This window comes from Lacerta agilis, chromosome 14, assembly GCF_009819535.1.
Source record: "Lacerta agilis isolate rLacAgi1 chromosome 14, rLacAgi1.pri, whole genome shotgun sequence".
Lineage (NCBI taxonomy): Eukaryota > Metazoa > Chordata > Lepidosauria > Squamata > Lacertidae > Lacerta > Lacerta agilis.
The window spans coordinates 35,715,063-35,737,876 of NC_046325.1; the positions used below are offsets into that span (position 1 = coordinate 35,715,063).

Below are 22,814 nucleotides of genomic sequence, written 5' to 3' on the forward strand. Positions count from 1 at the left end.
CTGTGAGACTTTGCCTTTCCTTTTTATTTTTATTTTTGGTGCTGCCCCATCTCTCTTCTTCCTACTCTTTGCAGTTTGAACTTGGGAGGAGCAAGATCTTTAGCCGTTCCAAATTTGTACTTGGTCGAAAGAGAATTGATGGTCGTGATTGATGTGAGTTTCTCTGCTCCCTTCAGGTAATCTCTTCTCATCGGTGCAGAATCCAAAATGGCAGAGACCACCACCTCCCAAAATAAACCCGAAGGAGGAAGCTCTGTGTTTCCAGCAAGTGGAACTAGATTATTATGTGGGTGAGTGCATAAGCAGATAAAATGCTGACGAAAAGGTCCTGAAGGTGCTGCAGAATGGATTCCATTCCTCCTGGGAAGGGGTTTGCCGAACTAGGTATTCCCTTTGCCTGACTGAACAATAACTCTCTGCTACAGAAAGGGAAGTCTGAAGCTGTTATACTTCCTGGGGCTTTTGATAGCTACAATAGCCCCATAATATTCTTAGCCGTGTTTGCCGGACAGAGCGGGTAAAGTCTGGAATTCCCCAGATAAGTTGTAGTCCCATTTTTCTGATGGTTGGGTTGAGGAAAGGTATCATGGCAAGCTTGTAGGGAGGTATCTTTGGAAATCTGTGCACAAAGTCTTGTGAAGTCTTTCGTTTTGAAAGAAAACAAATGTTAAGTTGCTAGCCCTTAAAGGTTGTGGAATGGAAAATGTACAAAAATAATGTGGGCCGATTCTGCTAAAAATATATATTAAAAAGTCAGAGGTGGTCTAAAAGAGACTAGAGCATTTTTTCAGTTCATATCATACATGGTTCACTAGAGATGTTTTTTTTAGTGGAAAGACAATTGTAATTTAAATAGTTAAATACAAATCGTACATTATCAACATTCAGCAACTGATCCAGCCTCTCTCTCTTCTTGAGGCAGGCGCTCACCTCCCTGGCTTCCCAGGATCCACCCAGGGTCCAGTTCCTGTCCTGCGGATGTTTGGAGTCACTGGAGCCGGCAACAGTATCTGCTGCCACATCCATGGCTTTGCCCCCTATTTCTATGTGCCTGCCCAGGCTGGTGAGTGTTCGGCTACAGGGGGAGGGGCTCTCCCCAAACCACCCTCCTTTCTTCTGCAGCTTAGTCAGTCTCCTGCTCCCCTTCCTCTTCCTGTTAACTTTTCTCCCAGGATTCCAAGCAGAGCATCTGGCTGACTTTCAGCGGGAACTGAATGCGGCTGTCATCCGGGACATGCGATCCAACAAAGATGGCCTGACCCAAGTTGTTCTGGCAGTGGAGATCTGCAACAAGCAAAGTGAGCACAAGAGAGTTTGTGTGTAGGCATCCCCTGTGTCTGGAAAGATGGTTGGGTTAGACCAGGGTTGCCCAAACTTGGGTCTTGGACTACAACTCCCATCATCTCTGGCTAGCAGGACCAATGGTCAGAGATGATGGGAATTGTAGTCCCAAAGCAGCTGGAGACCCAAGTTTGGGAAACCCTGTGTTAGATCCAGATTTGGGATGCCTGCTGAGCATTAAAATCACAGCAGCCTTGTTCTTTTAGCACCCGGAACAGTGTTGCCTTTTCATGCTCAATTCCCCGTGCTGTTTGTAGCGGTTGAGTCTGGCCTGAATAGGCAAGATTGTGTTGTATGTATAATAGGAGCAAAAGAGTTCTAAAGTCGTTGACCGATCCTAGTCCTTATGCTTGTAAATAGCTTTATGAAACATTACAACTCTAATGTTTATGAACTTCCTGCTTGGAGCGCTTGCGGTCTCCACTAGATGTGCAAGGTTGTAGGGAAGAAGTAAGATGCAGATCTGAAAGCTGTAGATGTCAGGAACGGGAGGAGATAGGGATTTCTGGTAAGGTCTGAATTCCCCCAGGGCCTTAAGACTCTTCCCCTGCTCACTTAGACATGTACGGCTACCACGGGCAACATCTTGCACCCTTCCTGAAAATCACTATGGCAATGCCCCGGCTAATTGCACCAGCCAAGAGGTTGCTGGAACAGGGACTACGCTGTGGGACGCTGGGAGTGCTTCACTATCAAGCCTACGAATCGAACATTGACTTTGAAATCAGGTAGGACAGTCCAACCCCATGTTTGCATGTTTCCCTCCTCAGAAAGCAGGCACTTTTCACCCTGCTCTGTTCAACCAATCAGAGCTAAACAGCTTCAGCAGAATGCAGTTTCTAGCCCTCACGGTTGCTTGGGAATGTGTGGCATATGCAGAGGCTCAGACTGCATAGGCTTGGACTACAGCAATGCGCTCTATGTGGGGCTACCTTTGAAGGTGACCCGGAAACTACAACTAATCCAGAATGCGGCAGCTAGACTGGTGACTGGGAGTGGCTGCTGAGACCATATAACATGGGTCCTGAAAGACTGACATTGGCTCCCAGTAAGTTTCTGAGCACAATTCAAAGTGTTGGTGCTGACCTTTAAAGCCCTAAACGGCCTCGGCCCAGTATTCCTGAAGGAGCGTCTCCACCCCCATCGTTCTGCCCGGACACTGAGGTCCAGCTCTGAGGGCCTTATTGGTAGTGGCGCCCGCCCTGCGGAATGTCCACCCATCAGATGTCAAGGAAATAAACAACTAGCTGAAGAGGACGATTTGGTCTGTGACCGTTTAATAAAATTTGATTTGATTTGATTTGATTTGAACAACTATCTGATTTTAAGAAGACATCTGAAGGCAGCCCTGTTTAGGGAAGTTTTTAATGTTTGATGTTTTATCGTGTTTTTAATATTTTGTTGGGAGCCGCCCAGAGTGGCTGGGAAAACCCAACCAGAATAATAATAATTATTATTATTACAGTGGTACCTCGGTTTACGAACTTAATCCATTCTGGAAGTCTGTTCTAAAACCGAGGCGCGCTTTCCCTAATGAGGCCTCCTGCCTCCGGTGCCCGTCCACCTTTCGGTTTCCGTTCTTAGAGCGAGGTTAAGTTTGCAAACTGGGATACTACTTCCAGTTTTGCGGAGTTCGTAAACAGGGCTGTTCTTAAACCGAGGTACCACTGTATTATTATTATTATTATTATTATTATTATTATTATTATTATTATTATTATTTATTATGTGAGAGGACAGGGTGAAGTTTTGGTCTTAACACACATTTCCAGGTATGTTTGCAGAGATGCCATTACTTGCCCATCAGAATCAAATGACCGTGAACCTGCAGTGTGGGACATAGGTAGAAGTGTGTTACAAGCACACCTGGATAGAGTCTGAGTGTGACGCATCTGCTGAAACATCCTGTTTGCCTCAGTTCCCTTAACGCTCCCATCTCCTTTCCCTCCTCTCCTCTCCTCTCCTCTCCTCTCCTCTCTTCTCCTCTCCAGCATTATATCTGAGGCAGATGGGGGAAAGGTGTGATCCCCCCCCAGTCTTTCTCTACCCAGCTCCCATCAAACCCAAGATTTCTCTTCTAACTTAGGTTCATGGTGGACCGGGATGTTGTTGGCTGCAACTGGATTGAACTGCCTGCTGGAAAGTATCGCCTGCGACAAGAACAGCCTGCTGGAGAATCCAGCAAGGATAACCCACCCAAGGTGCTGGGGTTGGGGAGAGGGCTGGTTTCTGAAAGTGTAGAGTTGAGCAGGTGGAGAAAGGTGTGTTTGGGGATGGCTGAGTTGGCATAACTTTTAGTTGGATGGACCTGAGCAGAGTTTGGTGTTTGGTGCCTAGTGGGGGATATTTTCTTCTGGAAGATATCAGCACAGTGTGTGCAGTCTTAGGATAGGAAATCTTTAAAGCTGAAAACTTCATGTTAGCGGCTGTAGGAATATCTCGTTAATTCTCCCTTTTCCTCCTCACCCCCAGGTGTCGCTGTGTCAACTGGAGGCTGATATCGCCTGGATGGATTTCGTGAGCCACCCGCCCGAGGGAGAGTGGCAGCGCATTGCCCCCTTGCGTGTGCTCAGTTTCGACATTGAATGTGCTGGGCGCAAAGGTATCGGGGAAAGTTGGGGGGTGGGGTGGGATCAAGACATGATGATAATTTTTTTAGGTCCTGGTAGGTGGGAGGCTAGTTAGCCAGAACACTGCTGAGTAACTTCATAAGTTTTATAACAAATGACAAGGTTTTACAAATCTAAAACTTTTTGTTGTCGTTCAGTCGTGTCCGACTCTTCATGACCCCATGGACCAGGCACGCCTATCTTTCACTGCCTCCTGCAGTTTGGCCAAACTTCGAGAACACTGTCCAACCATCTCATCCTCTGTCGTCCCCTTCTCCTGGTGCCCTCCATCTTTCCCAACATCAGGGTCTTTTTTAGGGAGTCTTCTCCTCTCATGAGGTGGCCAAAGTACTGGAGCCTCAACTTCAGGATCTGTCCTTCCAGTGAGCACTCAGGGCTGATTTCTTTAAGGATGGATAAGTTTGATCTTCTTGCAGTCCATGGGACTCTCAAGAGTCTCCTCCAGCACCATAATTCAAAAGCATCAATTCTTCGGCGATCAGTCTTCTTTATGGTCCAGCTCTCACTTCCATACATTATCTAAAACATATCTCGGTCTAAATAGGCCTTTTCAGTAAGGCATACATTCAACACTGAAATGGCTCTTCCTGAGGTCATTTTTGCAGGCAATCTGAGTCAGCCCACTAGAAATAGTGTATTGTTATGTGCTGGTTTGTGCAGTAGGCCTGACAAGCTGGGGGTTGTTATTTTCCCTGGTCAGGTGGCCGTTCCTTAGATTTCAGAGCGAACAATAACTTAACTAAGTCTTAGTGTATTATCAAGGGCAGGTTCTAGGCTTAGAGTTGGCAAAAGATACCCTGGCAGTGTATGAACTCGGAAGAACTTGTGAGATTAACTATTTGGTGTGGGCGGGTGTTATAAGTGAAGGGGTTAAACCATAACAGTGGGTTCATCATTGCTACGATCCAGAACAGATAGCCAATTCCACAGTCCCTGAAAGGCAGTGGGGAGCTGTCAGTTTTTCCATTGACGATCCCATCCTGCGTTTTGTTTCGTTTCCCCGTTAAGGTATTTTCCCCGAACCGGAGAAGGACCCAGTGATCCAGATCGCCAATATGGTCCTCCGCCAGGGGGAGAAGGACCCTTTCGTGCGCAATGTCTTCACCTTGCAGAGCTGTGCCCCTATCGTGGGTTCCCAGGTGCTCTGCTTCCAAAAGGAGGCGGAGCTGCTCAAGGTAATGGGGGCGATATCGGGGCTAGAAAATGCCTTGATAAGTGTGCGCAGGATCTGAGCAGTGGTGGAGGCCCCTGGGTGTTGCAGTGGAATGCTGCTTATGGAGATGTACATACTAAGCTATCTGGCTCAGTCCATGGGGATGTTTGTTTGTTTTTAACAGCATGTACTTACAAAAACAAATGTGAGCCTATCCAAAGATAATAGATTTTGCGTCATTTACCCCGCGCTCTATTGACACCCCCAGGATGGACTGCAGTATAAGAATAGATTTTCAACTGCATCATTTCATATCATTTAGGTCTCAAGCTGCTGAAGAAGCCGAAAGGCGAAACAGGTTGATTTTTATTCCGGGAAAACCTTGTTCTGCTTACAGTACCTTTTGGACTTCTTATTTCATTTTATGGGATCCATACGTATTGGGTTCCTTTTTGTACATTTGTCACAAATCTTTATATGTATTCATGTGACAGAGTTGTTGAGTGTCACTGTATTTTACTATATTGTTCATCCCAGTGTGGAGATAAAATTAGATATTACATCCAATATTCTCAGCAGGTTACGTTTGTTGTGGTTTATGCTTGGGCTGCTTTTAAAGGCACAAAAGTGCTTCCCAGGATATTGGAAACGTGTGACACCTATGTTGTACCGGCTGTAGTGGTTGCTGTGCCAATGTGTTTGAGGAGCTCAGTTTTGAAAGCACTGGTGGTGTCGACCTTTCAAAGCCGTAAGCGATTTTGGGACTAGGCTACTTGAAGGACTTCTCCACCCATTTATCATTCTTCCTGCGCTTGGAAACCTGCTTTTAGAGTCCCTACCTGTGTGCCCACAAGATCAATTAGACTGGCAGGTATGGGGCATGGGGCTTTCACAGCCTAGGCGCCCCATGTCTATGGAGCTCTGCTGCAGCTGAAATTCATAACAGCCCTCGTCATTATAGGCCTTTCACCTGGCCCTGAAGCCCCATTTGTTTAAAATTGCTTTCTCTCAAAGACAGACACGACTTGGCTTTGTATATTGGCATGGCACCGCTTACTGTTTTTCTGATTTTATTTAATTAGATTTATATAGTGCCCTTCATCAAAAGATCTCAGGGCGGTTCACAAGATAAAACCACACAAGATAAAAAGCACAAATGAAATGGTCAAAGTAGAAGCAACGAAACAGTAACACCCCCCACTTCCACAAACACATTTAAAAGGCTGTAGAATATTAATCAGCCAAAGGCCTGGTTGAAGGGGAATGTTCTTGCCTGGTGCCTAAAAAGATACAATGAAGGCACCAGATGAACCTTCCTAGGGAGAGCATTCCTCAGATGGGGAGCCACCGCAGAAAAGGCCCTGTGCTTGTGTTGCCACCCTCCAGACCTCATGGAGGAGGTGCATGAAGAAGGGCCTCAGAGGATGAACACGCAAGTCAGTGTTGGTTTATATTTTATTGTTCCTACTGGGCTGAATTTCCCTTACAATTTGCATTATTGCCAACCCTTGTTCTTTTATTTGTTATGGTGTTGATGGTGTTTCATGGTTTTAAACTTATCCTTTATATCCTTGTGGATCACATGCTGGAAGCTGCCCTGAGTGGGTTTCCTATAAATATATTAAACATATTATACTATCCTATACTAATAAATTTAGAACTAAAGGGCTCTGTCCTCTTCCCCCGTGCTTTTTAACATCTATATGAAGCCCCTGGGGGGGATCATCAGGGGGTTTGGGCTGGGTGTTCACCAGTATCCGGATGATACCCAACTCTACCTCTCTTTTAAATCGGAACCAGTAACGGTGGTGAATCTCCTGTGTGAGTATCTGGAGGGGTTTGGAGGATGGATGACGGTTAACGAATTGAAGTTGAATCCTGACAAGACAGAAGTACTGTTTCTAGAGGGTAGGCAGGCGTGGGGGACTCCCTGGTCCTGAACAGGGTAACTGTGCCCCTGAAGGACCAGGTGCACAGCCTGGGAGTCATTCTGGATTCACAGCTGTCCATGGATGCACAGGTCAATTCCCCTGCAAACAAGTGGCAAAGCTTGGAAGGGCCTCAGCCTGAGATCCTGGATTGCTGAAAGCCTCTGCCAGACAGAGAAAACAATAGTGGGCTAGACAGACCCAATTACAGGTTCTGCATACAACAGCTCCATATAGCCAAATATCACAACTTTCTTCCAGGCCTGGGCAGAATTCATACGAACAGTGGACCCGGACATCATCACTGGTTACAACATCCAGAACTTTGACCTCCCATACCTCATCACCCGTGCCCAGACCCTCAAGGTGAGCCCAGCTTTCCCTGACCCTGTACATGTTTTGCCTGCCACTGCAGGTGCAGTTCTGTGGCTATTCCTGCATTAAAACAGGCCACACTTTGCTTTGTCGGACAGGTTCCAGGCCAGGAGTGTGGAATCTTTTGAAACAGTGGGTGCTGGCCACTGCCCCCCACCGTAAATGCCTGAACTGTCACACTCGCAAAGGCTTATCTGCACCCCTTGATAGGTTTTTCTATGCGTACATGAGATGGCGTTTGCCCTCTGAACTTTTTACAAATGCTTTGTTCGCCAGAAGCGGCTTAGTCATGCTGGCCACATGACCCGGAAGCTGTACGCCAGCTCCTTCGGCAGTAAAACGAGATGAGCGCCGCAAACCCAGAGTCGTCCGCGACTGGACCTAACGGTCAGGGGTCCCTTTACCTTTTACTTAAAACGGTTTTGAAAATCTGATTCCCGGTTAATCAGGTGGACTTTCAATGAATCGAACCCAGTTAAGTGATTGAACGTTGCAGCCTTACGTATAAGTGTCCTTGCACTGCTTTTATCTTCCTGCCATGGCTCACAGCTTCCCTTTCTGCATCTCTTCCCACCCGCACCCCAGGTCACCACCTTTCCCTTTCTGGGCCGTATTCCTGCACGTAAGTCCGTCATCCGTGACTCTTCCTTCCAGTCCAAGCAGATGGGCCGGCGAGAGAATAAAGTCATTAACATGGAAGGCAGAATCCAGTTTGATCTGCTTCAGGTGAGCAAGGCTGATAGACCCATTTTGCAGATGAAGGGCTGAGAGATGGTGAGAGATGTTAAGCCCTCCGCCCCCCCAATACGAGGCCAGCAGCATTCTGCCCACTGGAGCATGCTCACTCTCCCATTTCTTCTCTTCCTTCCTCACTAGATTTTGCTGCGGGATTACAAACTGCGCTCCTACACGCTGAATGCTGTCAGCTATCACTTTTTGCAAGAGCAGAAGGAGGATGTACAACACTCTATCATCACAGATTTGCAGGTGACAGTGAGCAGCCAGACCTTGTGGCCTAGCAGCTTTCCTCCGTAGAACAAACGCCTGGTGACTAGTGCCAATTCAACACACTTAGCCTCCCAGAACAACATTTTCTGAGGTTTCCTGGGCTCAAGAGCTGGCATGAAGCTGTATCTGTTTAGGGTCTTTACAAAGCACTGTGTGACAGAATTTGAGAACTGCTTCTTTATTGAGATTCTTATTAATGCACAAACTAGGTTCATATTGGTTTTGTCTGAGGCAGGGTAAGTACCTAGAGTTTAGTGCCTGGTCCGTGGGAGACTCTTGGAAAAGCCATCATCTTTGCAAGCAATAATTTAGATTTTAGGGAAACTTAACTTTTTTAAAAGGCAGATTTTATACTCTCACGGTTGTAGAAATTCATTTAATTGTGTACACTGATCATCAGAAGGCCCTCTTGTTTATGGAATGGTGTTCTTGTAGCCATCTGTTCTTTCCCGTGCTTTCTCCACTAACGTAGAAAATTTCTAACCTGACTTTCCAACCAAAATGCACATTTAAAACATTTTTTTAAATGTTTTTTTTTCAAGAGGAGCAATAAGGGGGGGTGAAACTCTAAATGTCAGCCAATAAGATCAAGTAAAACCAAAAGGCATATAAACAACAAGAAATGGGTTGTCCAAAAGGTAGGGTTTTTTAGCCCAAGATTCTGAATCCTGTGATACTTAACAAGCAACTGGTTCATAATGTTGAGGCCCGCCACCAAGGGTACTCTCTCTTGGTGGCCGTTAATCTACTAGATCAGTGTTTCCTAAACTCGAGTCTCCGGTTGTTTTTGGACTACTATTCCCATCATCCCTGACCACTGGTCTTGCTAGCTAGGGATGATGGGAGTTGTAGTTCCAAAAAAAGCTGGAGACCCAAGTTTGGGAAACACTGTACTAGATAATGGAATTGTCAACACCCTATCTGCTTATAGCTCTTAAAGTGTGGGGGAAAGTATGGAACAACCAATAACTTTATCCACCTTCTGTTCCCGTTTATCCAAAAGTATTTGCTTTTTTCTGAATTTGCAAGCTTTTGCTCTCCATATCCCTCAAGCAAATAACCTTTGTCTCTTCAGAGGAAGCTGACCATGGATACCATGTCAGCCCATAGATCCTTCTCACTCTGTGTTGTCAATTCGGAGTGGTGGCAGCTCTGCAGATTTCTCAGGTCTTTCTCAGCCCTGCCTGGAGATGTCTGAACCTGTTCTCTCCCACTGAACCTCCCCTTTGTTTCTGTTCATTCAGAAGGAAAGGTCTCTTTCCTGCTTTTTCCAAATCCAAAAGCCTTTTCTCTCCCCTATCCTCTTGCAGAATGGTTCAGACCAGTCCCGTCGACGACTGGCTGTGTACTGTCTCAAGGACGCATACCTGCCCCTGCGGCTTTTGGAGAAGCTCATGTGTGTCATCAACTACATGGAGATGGCCAGAGTGACAGGTGTCCCTCTCAGCTATCTCTTGTCGCGTGGCCAGCAAATCAAGGTTGTCTCCCAGCTCCTCCGGCAGGTGAGAGCTCCTGGCTTTTTCTCTTTAGTTGGACGATAGGGAAAGCTATATTCCAGAGTGAGTGGTACCAAGCATCCAGTTTTGGATTCGGGGCTGTTTTCCATGGAGTTGCAATTATTATTCAGGCTGCTAAGATCATATATGTAAGACCAATTCTTCTGACAGTGTATGTACATTGGTATAATAATAATAAAAAATATTAGTCAGAGAGGGGTTCACAGAAATCATTTGAGTTTTGGAAGCTTTCCATTAATAAACATGCACATGTTTGTTCTAAAATGCAACGCACTTTGCATTCCAAGGCAGCAGTCTTATATTCACTCACCTCGGAGCAAGTCCCATTGAACTTGGTGGGGCTTACTTTTGAGTAGTCGTGGATAATATTGCACTGTAACTCTCACTCTTCACAAAAACCCTATTGGATCGGCTCCTCTTTCCTTCCACCCAGACATTTTACTAGGGCCTATTCACCTTATTCACATTTGAGCAGTGATTTTTAATTTCCCGACTCTAACCCCTACACCACACTGCTTTTCTTTTTCTTTAAATAAAGCGGGCTTGGGGAGGCTCTTCCTTCTACTGCCCTGGGCTTCTTTGGGAGGAAGGGCAGGATACAAGCGAATGAATAAAAAGTAAATACTGATAACTCTCCTTCCTTTTGTCCTTTCTCTACTTCCCATTGTCACATTTTGCTCTAGGCAGCTTCAGGTCTTTAGCAAGCATGTCTGCTCCTGCCTTCTAAAGCATGGAGTGGGAAATTTGGGCCCTCCAGACGCTGCTAAACTACAACTCCCATCAGCCCCAGCCAGCATAGTCAATGGTGGAAGTTGCAGTTCAACAATATTTGGAAGGCCAAAGGTTCTCCCTCGCCCGATTTTAAAGGAAGAAATGCCAGCTTATTTCTGGGTCTGCTAGCCCCAGTCACCTGGAGGAAAGTGCTTGAATACTGTGTGTAGAAAACCACACGGAGTGCCATGTATAATAGGAGGCCATAGTGGTATCAGTATTTGTAATGTAACAAATCTGAGTGACCAGATGACTGGATAATTTTAACACTGAGCTATAGGTCTGACTAGGGCTATCTAGCCTCACTGGAAATAGCTTTGTGATGTCCACTTGCCATCTGCACCTTACCAAAGCGGAAAGGTAACAGGCCACCCCCCCACCCCCATTATGTTATGTTTCTGTTGATATAGAGTCGTACCTCGGCTCCTGAACGCCTTGGGAGTCAAATGTTCCAGCTCCCGAACGATCGAAAACTGGAAATGAGTGTCCGCTGGGGCTTCCGATTGGCTGCAGGAGCTTCCTTCAGCCAATCAGAAGCCGCGCTTTTGGAAGTCGAACGTTTTGGAAGTTGAACGGACTTCCAAAACGGATTCTGTTCAACTTCCAAGGTACGACAGTAATAAGAAGTGCAGGGATTGGCAGGCAGCACATTAGGCAAGTGGGACAGACCCACCATTGTGACTGATGGGTGAGTGCCGAGGCAAACCCCAAACTGACAACTTCTCTCCTGTCCAAAGGCCATGAAGCAGAATCTGGTTATGCCGGTGGTGAAATCAGAAGGTGGGGAAGACTACGCTGGGGCTACTGTCATTGAACCTCTGAAAGGGTAAGGCCGGCAGGACCTGAAGGCGGGGAAATGTGCTGCCCCAACCCCGGATCAAGAGTGAGGGTTTAGGTTGCCGTGGTCCCCCCCCCCCAGGCTGTTGTGAGTTGGTGCAGGAAAGCACTGGGGGTGACATCTTGGGAGCAGGGATGAAAGCCGGGGGGGGGGGGGGGGAGGAAGGAGTAGGGCTGAGGATAAGGCAGCTGGAGCCCACGTTATTCCACTTTGGGAGCAATGGAGGAGAAAAGATCTACACTGTCTCTCAGAATGTTTTAGGAGCACAATGTTGGTGCTGACTTTTAAAGCCCTAAGCGGCTTTGGCCAGTATATCTGAAGGAGCTTCTTCACCCCCATCATTCAGCCCAGACACGGAGGTCCAGCTCCCAGGGCCTTCTAGCAGTTCCCTTAGGGGGAACCAGGGAATCAGGCAGACAGGGCCTTCTCAGTAGTGGCACCCGCCCTGTGGAACGCCCTCCCACCAGATGTCAAGGAAATAACCACCTGACTTTTAAAGGATATATGAAGGCAGCCCTGTTAATGTTTGATGTTTTACTGTGCCTTAACGTTTTAATTTGCTGCAAGTTGCCCAGAGCGGCTGGGGCAAACCCAGTTAGATGAGCGGGGTAAAAAGAACAAATTATTATTATAAGCTCTACCTTGGGAGAAGGATTCTGATGAGAATGAGTCCTGGGGCTGGTAGTGGGAGAGATGGAACCAAGGATTGGGGCCTAGGGTAAGGTGTACACTTTATTGGAGCCAGGAAAGGGCCATGGCTCACAGCTTGCAGAAGGACCCAGGCCCAATCCCTGGCATCTGCAGATAGGACCGGGAGAGACCCTTGGTTAAGGTCCTGGAGAGCCATTGCTGGTCACTTTAGGCAGTACTGAGCTTGATGGACCAGTGACCCGACTCATTGTTAGGAGGCAGCTTCCTGTGTTTCTGTGTACGAAGGTGGGGTGGAAGAGCATAACACTGTTCTCTTCTAGCTATTATGACGTGCCCATAGCGACCTTGGACTTCTCCTCCTTGTACCCATCCATCATGATGGCTCACAACCTGTGCTATACCACGCTGCTGCAACAGGGGGCGGTTGAGCGCTATGGGTGAGTGGGAAAGGATCTGAAACAAAGGGCTGCAGAGTTAATTGAAGGGAACAACAGCCTAAACTGCAGGGAGGAGTCAGGGGACCAGCTTTGCAGCCCTGGGGTGGGAGAGAAGTGCTCCTCCCTGGTGTCTGACATGGGGGATGTGGGTGGCGCTGTGGTCTAAACCACTGAGCCTCTTGGGCTTGCCGATCGGAAGGTCGGCGGATCGAATCCCCGCGATGGAGTGAGCTCCCGTTGCTCGGTCCCAGCTCCTGCCAACCTAGCATTTTGAAAGCACGCCAGCACAGGTAGATAAATAGGCACCGCTCCAGCGGGAAGGTAAACGGCGTTTCCATGCGCTCTGGTTTCCGTCACGGTGTTCCGTTGCACCAGAAGCGGTTTAGTCATGCTGGCCACATGACCCGGAAAGCTGTCTGCAGACGAACGCCAGCTCCTTCGGCCTGAAAGCAGTATGAGTGACGCAACCCCATAGTTGCCTTTGACTGGACCTAACTGTCCAGGGGTCCTTTACCTTTACTTTTTTTTACTTGGGGGATCCTAAGTAAGAAGGAAAGTCAAGTTAAGTTGTCTTTGTTTTTGTTTTTATTATGTAATTGGTGTTTTTTATATTGCGATTTTATGTTGTGAACCACTCTGAGATCTGCGGGTATAGGGCGCTATACAAATAATAATAATAATAATAATAATAATAATAATAATAATAATAATAATAATGTGTGAGACCACCTTGGCTGTATCACTGATGTCCCAGAAGAAGGGGGAGAGCTATTCTCTTTCCTGGCATGGTCTTATGGGAGATAAAATTAAGGGAGCAGGGAATTGGGGTGACTGACCATGGAAGCTATGCAAATGGCATATATTAAAGGTAAAGGGACCCCTGACCATCAGGTCCAGTTGCGGACGACTCTGGGGTTGCGGCGCTCATCTCGCTTTACTGGCTGAGGGAGCTGGTGTATAGCTTCCGGGTCATGTGGCATATAGCAGGAGGGACTGGAGACTGGGGTGGCTTTGTGCATAAAGGGGGTGGCTAGGCTCTGATAGATTGTCGCTTCTTCCTACTAGGCTTTCAGCAGAGCAGTTCATCCGCACCCCAACTGGGGACCATTTTGTGAAGGAATCCGTCCGCAAAGGGCTGCTGCCTGAAATCTTGGAGAACCTCCTGGCTGCCCGCAAGAGGTGAAGTAGGAGGCACATGTGTAGAGCACTGGGGAAGTTTTTGGGTGTAAGATAATTGGAAGAAGGGAGGGCAGGCCCAAAACTTGCTGTTTGAGCACCTTCCTTGCACACAGAGTGTTCCTGGGTCAATCCCCAGCACCTCCAGCTGATAGCAGAACCAGGACCTTGGGCAGCTGTTGGCAGTCCTAGTAGACAATACCTGACTTAGAAGGGCCGATAATCCAGCTCATAGGAAGACATCTTCCTGTGCAAGACTGGGCTTCTGGAGAAGGAGTTCTGGTTTCCCTGACTGGGAAATAAGGTTTAAGCAGCCTTGTATTTAAAGAACTCACCTGGTAGCCACAGGCGACAAGGAATTGGATGCAGGCGAGTGCATGGAAGTGTACGTTGGTGAGTGATCAGGCTGGTGGAGGAGGGACCAAGCACTCTTGTTGCCTGCCCACTTTACCCACGTGGGAGATGCCAGAGGAAAGAAGGCCCTCTCCTCCTCACAGAGCATAGAAATGCAAAAGGCTCCCATGCTGGCCGAGGAGTGGAGCTCTCCTTGCTAGTGATGTTTCGTTTCAGGCTGGTAACTTTTGTAGGCTTATTTGCAAGGGTGCTCTAAGGAAAGGATGTCTGGGATGCATGGCAGGAAGGAGAGATACCTTAAATACTTTGAATCCTGGCGCTGAAGGTATTTAGAGATCTGGTATGGAAGTGAGTATAGCTTGGTTTTGCAGGTGGCAAGCGAAGGGCGTTTATAGCAAAGGCATATGTCATCTAGAATTTGGCAGTGGCACTTTAATAAACGAGGCAGTGCTGGGGATTGGGGAAGGAAGGTAGGATATAGCCCTATTATGAGGGGGAAAGCAAACCACTGGAAGAAGGGAACCTCTTATTTTTGCATCCTCCAATGAGAATATTTCACGTTGGACTTCTGTTGCTTTGGGGGAAGAGAGTTTTTATTTTTCATCAAATTAGGAATGCAAAACCAAGTCATACAACCTATTGTTCTAATTTGCTATAATAATATTAACACACACACACACACACACACCACACACACACAGCTTGAAGCACTTTGGGTGCGACTCCTTAATTCCTTATCATATGCCCATTGATTAAGAATGCCGCATTTCAAATTCAAATACAGTGGTTTTCGAATATCTCCGTTGACAAACATTTCTGTTTTCAAACGCCGTAAACCTGGAAGTAAATGCTTCGGTTTTCGAACGTGCCTCAGAAGTTGAACATGCCACGCGTCTTCCGTTTTGAGTTTTCTGTATTGAAGCTTTTTTGGTTTTCGAACGTTTCGGAAATCGAACATTCTCCCGGAACGGATTACATTCAAATACCAAGATACCACTGTACTCTTTTTACATTCTTTTAACGTAAGTGTGGCAGATGCAATACAGTATCTTGTAATTTTTTTTAAAAAAAAGTTTTATTAAAGTTATTACAATGATAGATATTTAACGGTGGAAATGTATAGTTGAAAACTTTAATGGAAACGGTATCTTGTCTTTTTATATCGTGAACCGCCCTGAGATCTTTTGACGAAGGGTGGTATATACATCACCACCATCCAGAGGGCTTAGAAGGCCGTTAAAAAGAGTTTCACTTAACGGATGTGCATTTGAGTTTCTCAGGTGTCGCATTATTTCCCTGCCCATTGGTGGCAGGTAGGGAGGGGCCAGTACAGAACTGTTGTGGTCATTCTTCACTCTTTCTTTGTTCTTTCCCATTTTTGGCTCAGGGCCAAGGGAGAACTGAAGCAGGAGACCGACCCATTCAAGCGCCAAGTGCTGGACGGACGGCAGTTGGCGCTCAAGGTCAGCGCCAACTCTGTGTACGGCTTCACTGGAGCCCAAGTGGGCAAGCTGCCTTGCCTTGAGATCTCTCAGGTAAGCCTGCCCGCCCCCTTCAAACTCAGGGGATTTGTCAGGTTATGGTTTTATAGTACAGTGGACGCCCGGGTTGCGAACGCGATCCGTGCAGGAGGTGCATTTGCAACCTGCAGCGTCCGCAGCGCCGCGTCTGCGCACGCGTGAGTTGCGATTCGGTGCTTCTGCGCATGCGCAAAGCGCCGAAACCTGGAAGTAACCCGTTCTAGTACTTCCAAGTTTGGTGCGGTGTGCAACCTGAAAACGCGCAACCTGAAGCGGCCGTAACCCGAGGTATGACTGTACAATGCACAAGTGTCAACGAAACACAGGGGAAGCACCTATTACAGATTCCCTGTTTACCAGATCGGCTGGTAAATCAGTTGGTTATTAAGTTATCCCTCATTTGCTATCGCGAGCTGACTGGACTGAATTTCTATAGGCATCCTTGTTGTGTCGATCCTTGTGGCCTGCTATAATTTATGAAGCAAACTTTCTGAACCTTTGAAAACGAAACAAGGTTCTGCAGTTAATGGGCGGCGAGTTCAGGGAAATCAAAAGGAAGTACTGCTTGCAAAAAGCCCAATTTAAACTTCATGGAATCCACCGCTACAAGAGGCATTGCTTGCCAGTCGCTTAGATTAGTTTTTGGAAAGATTAGATAAACCCATGCAGGGCAGAGAGCTGCTATCTACAGGTTAGCTATCAACTGTGACAGATAAATGGAAGCAACATATCCTAGACCTCGTGAGTGCCCAGATGCTGGGAACAAACAGCAGGGTAAGCCCACTGCCCGTTTGTTACCTGCTGGTCGCAGCTCAGAGGTATCTTGTTGGCCGCTTTTGGAAGCGGAATACTGAACTTCATGGCTTTTCGCTTTCCTAGTTTTATTTCTGTAGGGTAGCTTCCCAGTAGTAATGTACGGAAGTGAGAGCTGGACCATAAAGAAGGCTGATCGCCGAAGAATTGATGCTTTTGAATTATGGTGCTGGAGGAGACTCTTGAGAGTCCCATGGACTGCAAAATGATCAAACCTATCCATTCTTAAAGAAATCAGCCCTGAGTGCTCACTAGAAGGACAGATCCTGAAGTTGAGGCTCCAGTACTTTGGCCACCTCATGAGAAGGGAAGACTCCCTAGAAAAGACCCTGATGTTGGGAAAGATGGAGGGCACAAGGAGAAGGGGACGACAGAGGATGACATGGTTGGACAGTGTTCTCGAAGCGACTGGCCTGAGTTTGGCCAAACTGCGGGAGGCAGTGGAGGATAGGGGTGCCTGGCGTGCTCTGGTCCATGGGGTCACGAAGAGTCGGACACGACTGAACGACTGAACAACAACAACAACAAGCTTCGTCAGCAGGAAAATGTTTGGGTGTAATGGGTACAGCATCTCCAACAATGCAGTGTCTAAACCAGGCCTGATCCAGCTCACAAAAGTATTTTCTGGTGACTTGCCCGCTTCCGATCCAATCTGCAGCATCTGGGGCAAATGGCATGCGGCTCCATGCAGATTAGGGTGCCCTCGAGCACTCTGGAGACAGGAAGGGATGTTTGTCCGTGGTCCTCGGGTGTTGGGAGCGCTGCTTCTTGTTTCTGAAGCAATGCAACTCGGTAGCATCCCTGAGGCTCAGGGAAAACCCTATAGCTAAGCAAAGTATGGCTGGGGTTTTAGGTTAAGCTTTTAAGACAGCGGTAAGCAAAAGTCTCCTTCAGCCCTTTTGTCTGTCCTCTGAAATAACATCGCTTTAACCCTTCTTTTTCCAGAGCGTGACTGGGTTTGGGCGTCAGATGATTGAGAAGACGAAGCAGCTGGTGGAATCCAAGTACACAATCGCCAACGGTTACAGTTCTGACGCCAAGGTTGGAGGGGGGATGCAGGATAACCTGTCTCCTTTTGGGGTGGTGCAGATTGGGGAAAGCCCTTGAAGGACATCCGCGGTAGTGTTAAAGATGGCCAGTACTAAAGCTGTCCGACCTCAGTTTGGGGGCCTTGTTCTGGCACCTCACACACTGTCTTCGGCGGCATTTATCTTTTTTTAAATATAATTTTTTATTGAACTTTACATTTTTATCATAATAACATCAAATCAAATAACAAATAATGCAGTTCCCAGGCTTCCCCCTCCCCCCACAACTTCCCTCAACTTCCTCTTCTGTTTTTTTTTTACATAATAACTTCTCCTGCTTGCTTCATTATATCTTAATATTAAATTCTTTAAATTAAATAATTTTATACTCTTGTCATTTTACCATCATACTTATTATACTTACTGTATTTGTTTTGTTAATTGTAAGCGTTTAACTCCAGTCCTGCTAGTGAGTCCATTTCTTTACATTGCTTCTGTAGGTACAACATAAATGGTTCCCAGTCTTTTTTAAAGTCTCTGTTCCTTTTCTCTTAAGTCAGTTAGCTTTGCCATTTCAGCGTACAGTGGTGCCTTGCAAGACGAAATTAATTCGTTCCGCGAGTGCTGTCGTATAGCGGAAATTTCGTCTTGCGAAGCACGGTTGGAGGAAAAAACGGTTTGACGGGGAAAAAATCGCAAAATGTTTTTGTTTTGCGAGTCACGCCCATAGGGAAATTCGTCTTGCGAGTCACCCTTTTGTTAGCGAATGCTTTTCGTCTAGCGAGGCATTCGTCTAGCGAGGCATTCGTCTTGCGAGGTACCACTGTATTCCATCGGTTTTTCTTGCCATTCTTTTTAGTTGGTAATTTGCCGCTTTTCCATCTTTGGGCTAGCAATATCCTAGCCGCGTTTGTGGCATACATAAAAAGTTTCTTCTTCTCTTTTGGCAAATCTTGACCTGAAATGCCTAGCAAAAAAGCTTCTGGTCTTTTAACAAAGGTTGTCTCAAACATTCTTTTCATTTAATTATAAATCATTTCCCAATAATTTTAAATTATTTTTACAATTCCACCGCATATGAAAAAAAGTGCTTTCTTTTTCTTTACATTTCCAACACTTATTGGAGCTTGTTCTGTACGTTTTTGCCATTTTTGCAGCAGTAATGTACCATCGATACATCATTTTCATATAATTCTCTTTTAACGATACAGTTTTACCTCTACTTATGTATCCCTCTGGATATGGAATCTTCAGGTTACAGCCACGGCGAACCTGGAATTGTATATTTCTTGGTTTCGCTGCACGCACATGTGCAGAAGCGCGCCTCTATTTACGTAATTTTCAGGGTGCGAACGGATCCTCAGAACTAATTAAGTTCATATCCGGAGTAGAGATGTGAAGGCCCGGAAAAATTCGGAAAAATTGAAAAAAATAGATGTTTTATTTTAACATGATGAATAAAATATGTTAAGATAAGGGGTTCAAATATTTTATAAATCATTTCTAAAAAATATGTATGGTATATCAGATTATTCTAATTTCTGTGAGGACAAGCAAGTCCTAGGTTACAAACTGAACTCTCCAATGCAAGAACAAGATACATTTCTTCCTTTAGGAGGTGCTGTTGTCACCAGAAAAGAAAAAGGTTTCAGTTTTGTTTTTGCATGCGTGTGGTATGCATTGGTTCTGTTCCTCTTCACTAGGCCTCAAAGCACTGGAAGAAAATATAGAGCAGCAAAAAGGGCCTGAAAGTATATACTTAATTACAGCTCAGAAAATGATTCTGATTAAATTTCATGCCCATTCATTGAAACTTAGCCCCACTTCCTTCTTCAGTTCTTTTTATGAGAATGTTTCTTTTAAATACTGTGGAGAGGAAATATGAATAATTGTTACTTCTGGATTTTTAAAAATTGTTTTGTGGAGGTTTTTTTTTTTTTGTTCCACATAAACTAGTAAACAGTTCAGGAGATTGTTGCTCCATTTGTTACAAATACAAATAAATATTATTTTTAAAGTAAATTCTGTTTGTAATACCAGGTAATTGTTTAGATACACTATATTTTTAATATGCTAGTTGTGATAGTTTTATGCCCGTTAAAATTGTCCATAGTTATATTTTATGTTTCTAAAGTAACAGAATGACTTTCAGTCTGGAAAAGAAAAAAGAAGTGCTAATGTAGCATTTTTTTTTCAATTTTTCCAAAAATTTCCGTTTTCCCCCACAAAAAAACGGGTTTTTTCTGAGCTTCAAAATTTCCGGAAATTTTACATCTCTAATCCGGAGGGTCCACTGTATACAATCGGTAAATTTTAAATTGACTTTCCATAATTTTTCCCAGTCTTCCATTTGGATATTGTGTCATTTTTATAGTCTGTTTGGCTGCATTTATCACGCTCCCAGTGGCCGTTGGTAGGGGAGGAGTAGCAGCAGGGAGGCCACAGGACAGTCAGAAGGGAAAGAGATCTTGTGGCTGGGAAAGTGGCACAGACAGGGAAACGGGGCAGAAGACAAGCCAGACAGAAACTGCAAGAGGAAGAGAAAGCGACACACTGTGGCTTGTGGTGGAGGCAGCTGGCATAGCTGTCCTGCGGCTGGGAAGCTGTGAGACGCGGAGAGATGGGTAGCAGTTTCCAGAGTTTCATTGCGGCCTTCTCCCCTAACAGGTAGTGTACGGGGACACAGACTCCGTCATGTGCCGCTTGGGCGTGCCATCGGTCGCCGAGGCCATGGAGATAGGCAGGGACGCAGCTGCCTGGGTCTCCAGCCATTTCATTCCCCCCATCAAGCTGGAGTTTGAGAAGGTGAGTCTCAGAAGGGCCTCTCCATCTCCCTCCGCCACCCGCTGGGTTCGTAACTTTGGAAACCCTCGGCCATAAGATTACCATATAACACTAGGAAGCTCCTTGACGTAAGATGTGGGAAATAGAGGTGACATTTGGAGCGGATGGGCAGGGAGGAAGGAGATGGGAAATGAAGAGGACCAAGGGCGCACATCCCTTTGCACTGGTACATGTTGAGGAAGTTTGTCAACATTGATAGCATCTTCCCTGTGATTGTGAGGGCCTAGCTAGACGTGATATCTGCTGTGCAATTAGAATCATAGAGTTATCTATGATATCTGCTGTGCAATTAGAATCATAGAGTTATCTATGATATCTGCTGTGCAATTAGAATCATAGAGTTATCTAGCCCAACTTCCTGCAGTGCAGGAATCTCAACTAAAGTATCCATGACGGATTAATGTACCTATCTTCCGTTAATGTACCCCAATTAATGCACCCATCTTCCGTTAATGTAAATAGGCGGCCGAGGGGAAGCCTGAGCACCCTCGAGACCACATGGAATGGGCAGAGGTTGTGTGAGCTTAATGGGGGAAATTGAGCTCTTCAAAAATGCTATTTTAATTTCAAAGCAAGCCTCCCGTGGCACTCAAACAGGTACTTGAAACATCCATTGTTTCAGCTGAAAAAGCAACTGTGTCTCACCCCGAGGAGGTTTTTAACCCTTGTGTTCTCATATTCTCCCCATCATAATTTGGAAGAAAAAAAAGTCTCTGTTCATCCTAGAATCATAAAATCATAGAATTGTAGAGTTGGAAGGGACCACGGGGTCATCTAGTCCAACCCCCCCTAAGACAGGAATAATTCACTCAATGTGGGGCTCGAACCCACAACCCTGAGATTTAAGAGTCTCATGCTCTAATGACTGAGCTTATCCAGCTTCTGCCCAACAAGAACCTTCTGAAATAAGTTCCAGCTTTAGTGCCTGAAGTCTTCTATATGATAACACGGACCTTTACTGTTTTCTCAATCTGTCCGCGCACCAGGTGTACTTCCCCTATCTCCTGATCAACAAGAAACGCTATGCTGGCCTCTATTTCTCTTCCAACCCTGACACGCACGACAAGATGGACTGTAAAGGCATCGAGACCGTGCGCCGAGACAACTGCCCCCTAGTGGCAAACCTCATCAACACCTGCCTACAGAAGCTGCTCATAGATAGGTCTGTAGGTGTTTGTTTGAGACGAGGCCCCGTCCTGATCTGCCGAGCAGTTGTGGGCATGATCCGAGGCTGGGCAATATTTATCTCAAATTCCTGGATGCTGGGACAAAACTCTTAGAAACTGGCTCCTACAAATAGCAAACCCGTCTATAGCGTCCCAGCTTTCTGTATCCTGCTTGTAGGGTCAGAACCTTGATTCATTCGGGGACGGTTCTCTTCTGCGGGAAAGAGAGGAGGGGCTCAGATTATTCCGCGCTTCCTTCTCTGCAGGGACCCTACAGGTGCCGTGGCCCATGCCAAGGAGGTGATCTCCGATCTGCTTTGCAACAGAGTTGACATCTCACAGCTGGTGATCACCAAGGAACTGACACGTACAGCAGATGAATACGCAGGTCGCCAGGCACATGTGGAGCTGGCCGAGCGGTGAGTTGAGCAAAGGAAGAGGCGGCACTTTCCCCCACCTTTTCTTATTAGGTTGGGGGGCAGGGGGAAGGAAATGCATCACTTCCGAAGAGAACAAGGGTGGTTGCCCTGACCCCAAGACACCCCTCATATTTAGACCGAACATGAAACTCCCTTTGGGTCTGACCATCATTTATCTAACTGGCAGCATCTCTCTCAAGGTTCTGCACTTAGGCAGAACCAGATGCACAAATATAAGATGTGGGTGGGGTGACGACACCTGGCTTACTAGTACAGTGGTATCTCGGGTTACGTACTTAATTGGTTCCGGGTTGCCGTTCATAACCCGAAAAGTACGTAACCTGAAAATCACACTTTGTGCATGCGCATGGTACCTTGGTTCTCAAACGCCTTGGTACTCAAACAACTTGGAACCCAGACACTGCAAACCCGGAAGTAAGTATTCCGGTTTGTGAACGTTTTTCGGAAGCCAAACATGCTCCGTTTTGAGTGTTATGCTTCCGATTTGAGTGCCATACTTCCGTTTTGAGTGCCACACTTCTGTTTTGAGTGTTACGCTGAGGTCTGTCTGTTTTTGCTATTTCTTTTGCGTTTTTGTGGCTTTTTGATTTGTTTCCGTGACTGTGTGGAACCCAGTTCAGCTACTGAATTGATAGATTGTGTGACTGCAGTACATTGTTGCTTTCATTTTATGGGTCAGTGGTCTCGTTAGGTAGTAAAATTCATGTTAAATTGCTGTTTTAGGGGTTGTTTTGAAAAGTCTGGAATGGATTAATCCATTTTGCCTTACTTTCTATGGGAAAACATGCCTTGGTTTTGGAACGCTTTGATTTTGGAACAGACCT

The 22,814-nt window shown here is 46.2% G+C and overlaps 1 protein-coding gene across 1 annotated transcript in view; it reads left to right on the forward strand.

The window, feature by feature from the left end:
* Positions 1-22,814, forward strand: part of POLD1 (DNA polymerase delta 1, catalytic subunit) — a 33,017-nt gene that overhangs the window by 2,546 nt on the left and 7,657 nt on the right. The window contains exons 3-21 of the mRNA XM_033169344.1: positions 177-290; positions 923-1,063; positions 1,173-1,298; positions 1,901-2,069; positions 3,428-3,542; positions 3,814-3,943; positions 4,980-5,146; positions 7,314-7,418; positions 8,013-8,153; positions 8,304-8,414; positions 9,746-9,937; positions 11,461-11,549; positions 12,533-12,649; positions 13,715-13,828; positions 15,567-15,714; positions 17,458-17,553; positions 20,208-20,345; positions 21,371-21,546; positions 21,817-21,969. Of these exons, the coding sequence (XP_033025235.1) occupies positions 177-290; positions 923-1,063; positions 1,173-1,298; positions 1,901-2,069; positions 3,428-3,542; positions 3,814-3,943; positions 4,980-5,146; positions 7,314-7,418; positions 8,013-8,153; positions 8,304-8,414; positions 9,746-9,937; positions 11,461-11,549; positions 12,533-12,649; positions 13,715-13,828; positions 15,567-15,714; positions 17,458-17,553; positions 20,208-20,345; positions 21,371-21,546; positions 21,817-21,969 (2,542 nt within the window). The remainder of the gene's footprint in view (positions 1-176; positions 291-922; positions 1,064-1,172; positions 1,299-1,900; positions 2,070-3,427; positions 3,543-3,813; positions 3,944-4,979; positions 5,147-7,313; positions 7,419-8,012; positions 8,154-8,303; positions 8,415-9,745; positions 9,938-11,460; positions 11,550-12,532; positions 12,650-13,714; positions 13,829-15,566; positions 15,715-17,457; positions 17,554-20,207; positions 20,346-21,370; positions 21,547-21,816; positions 21,970-22,814) is intronic.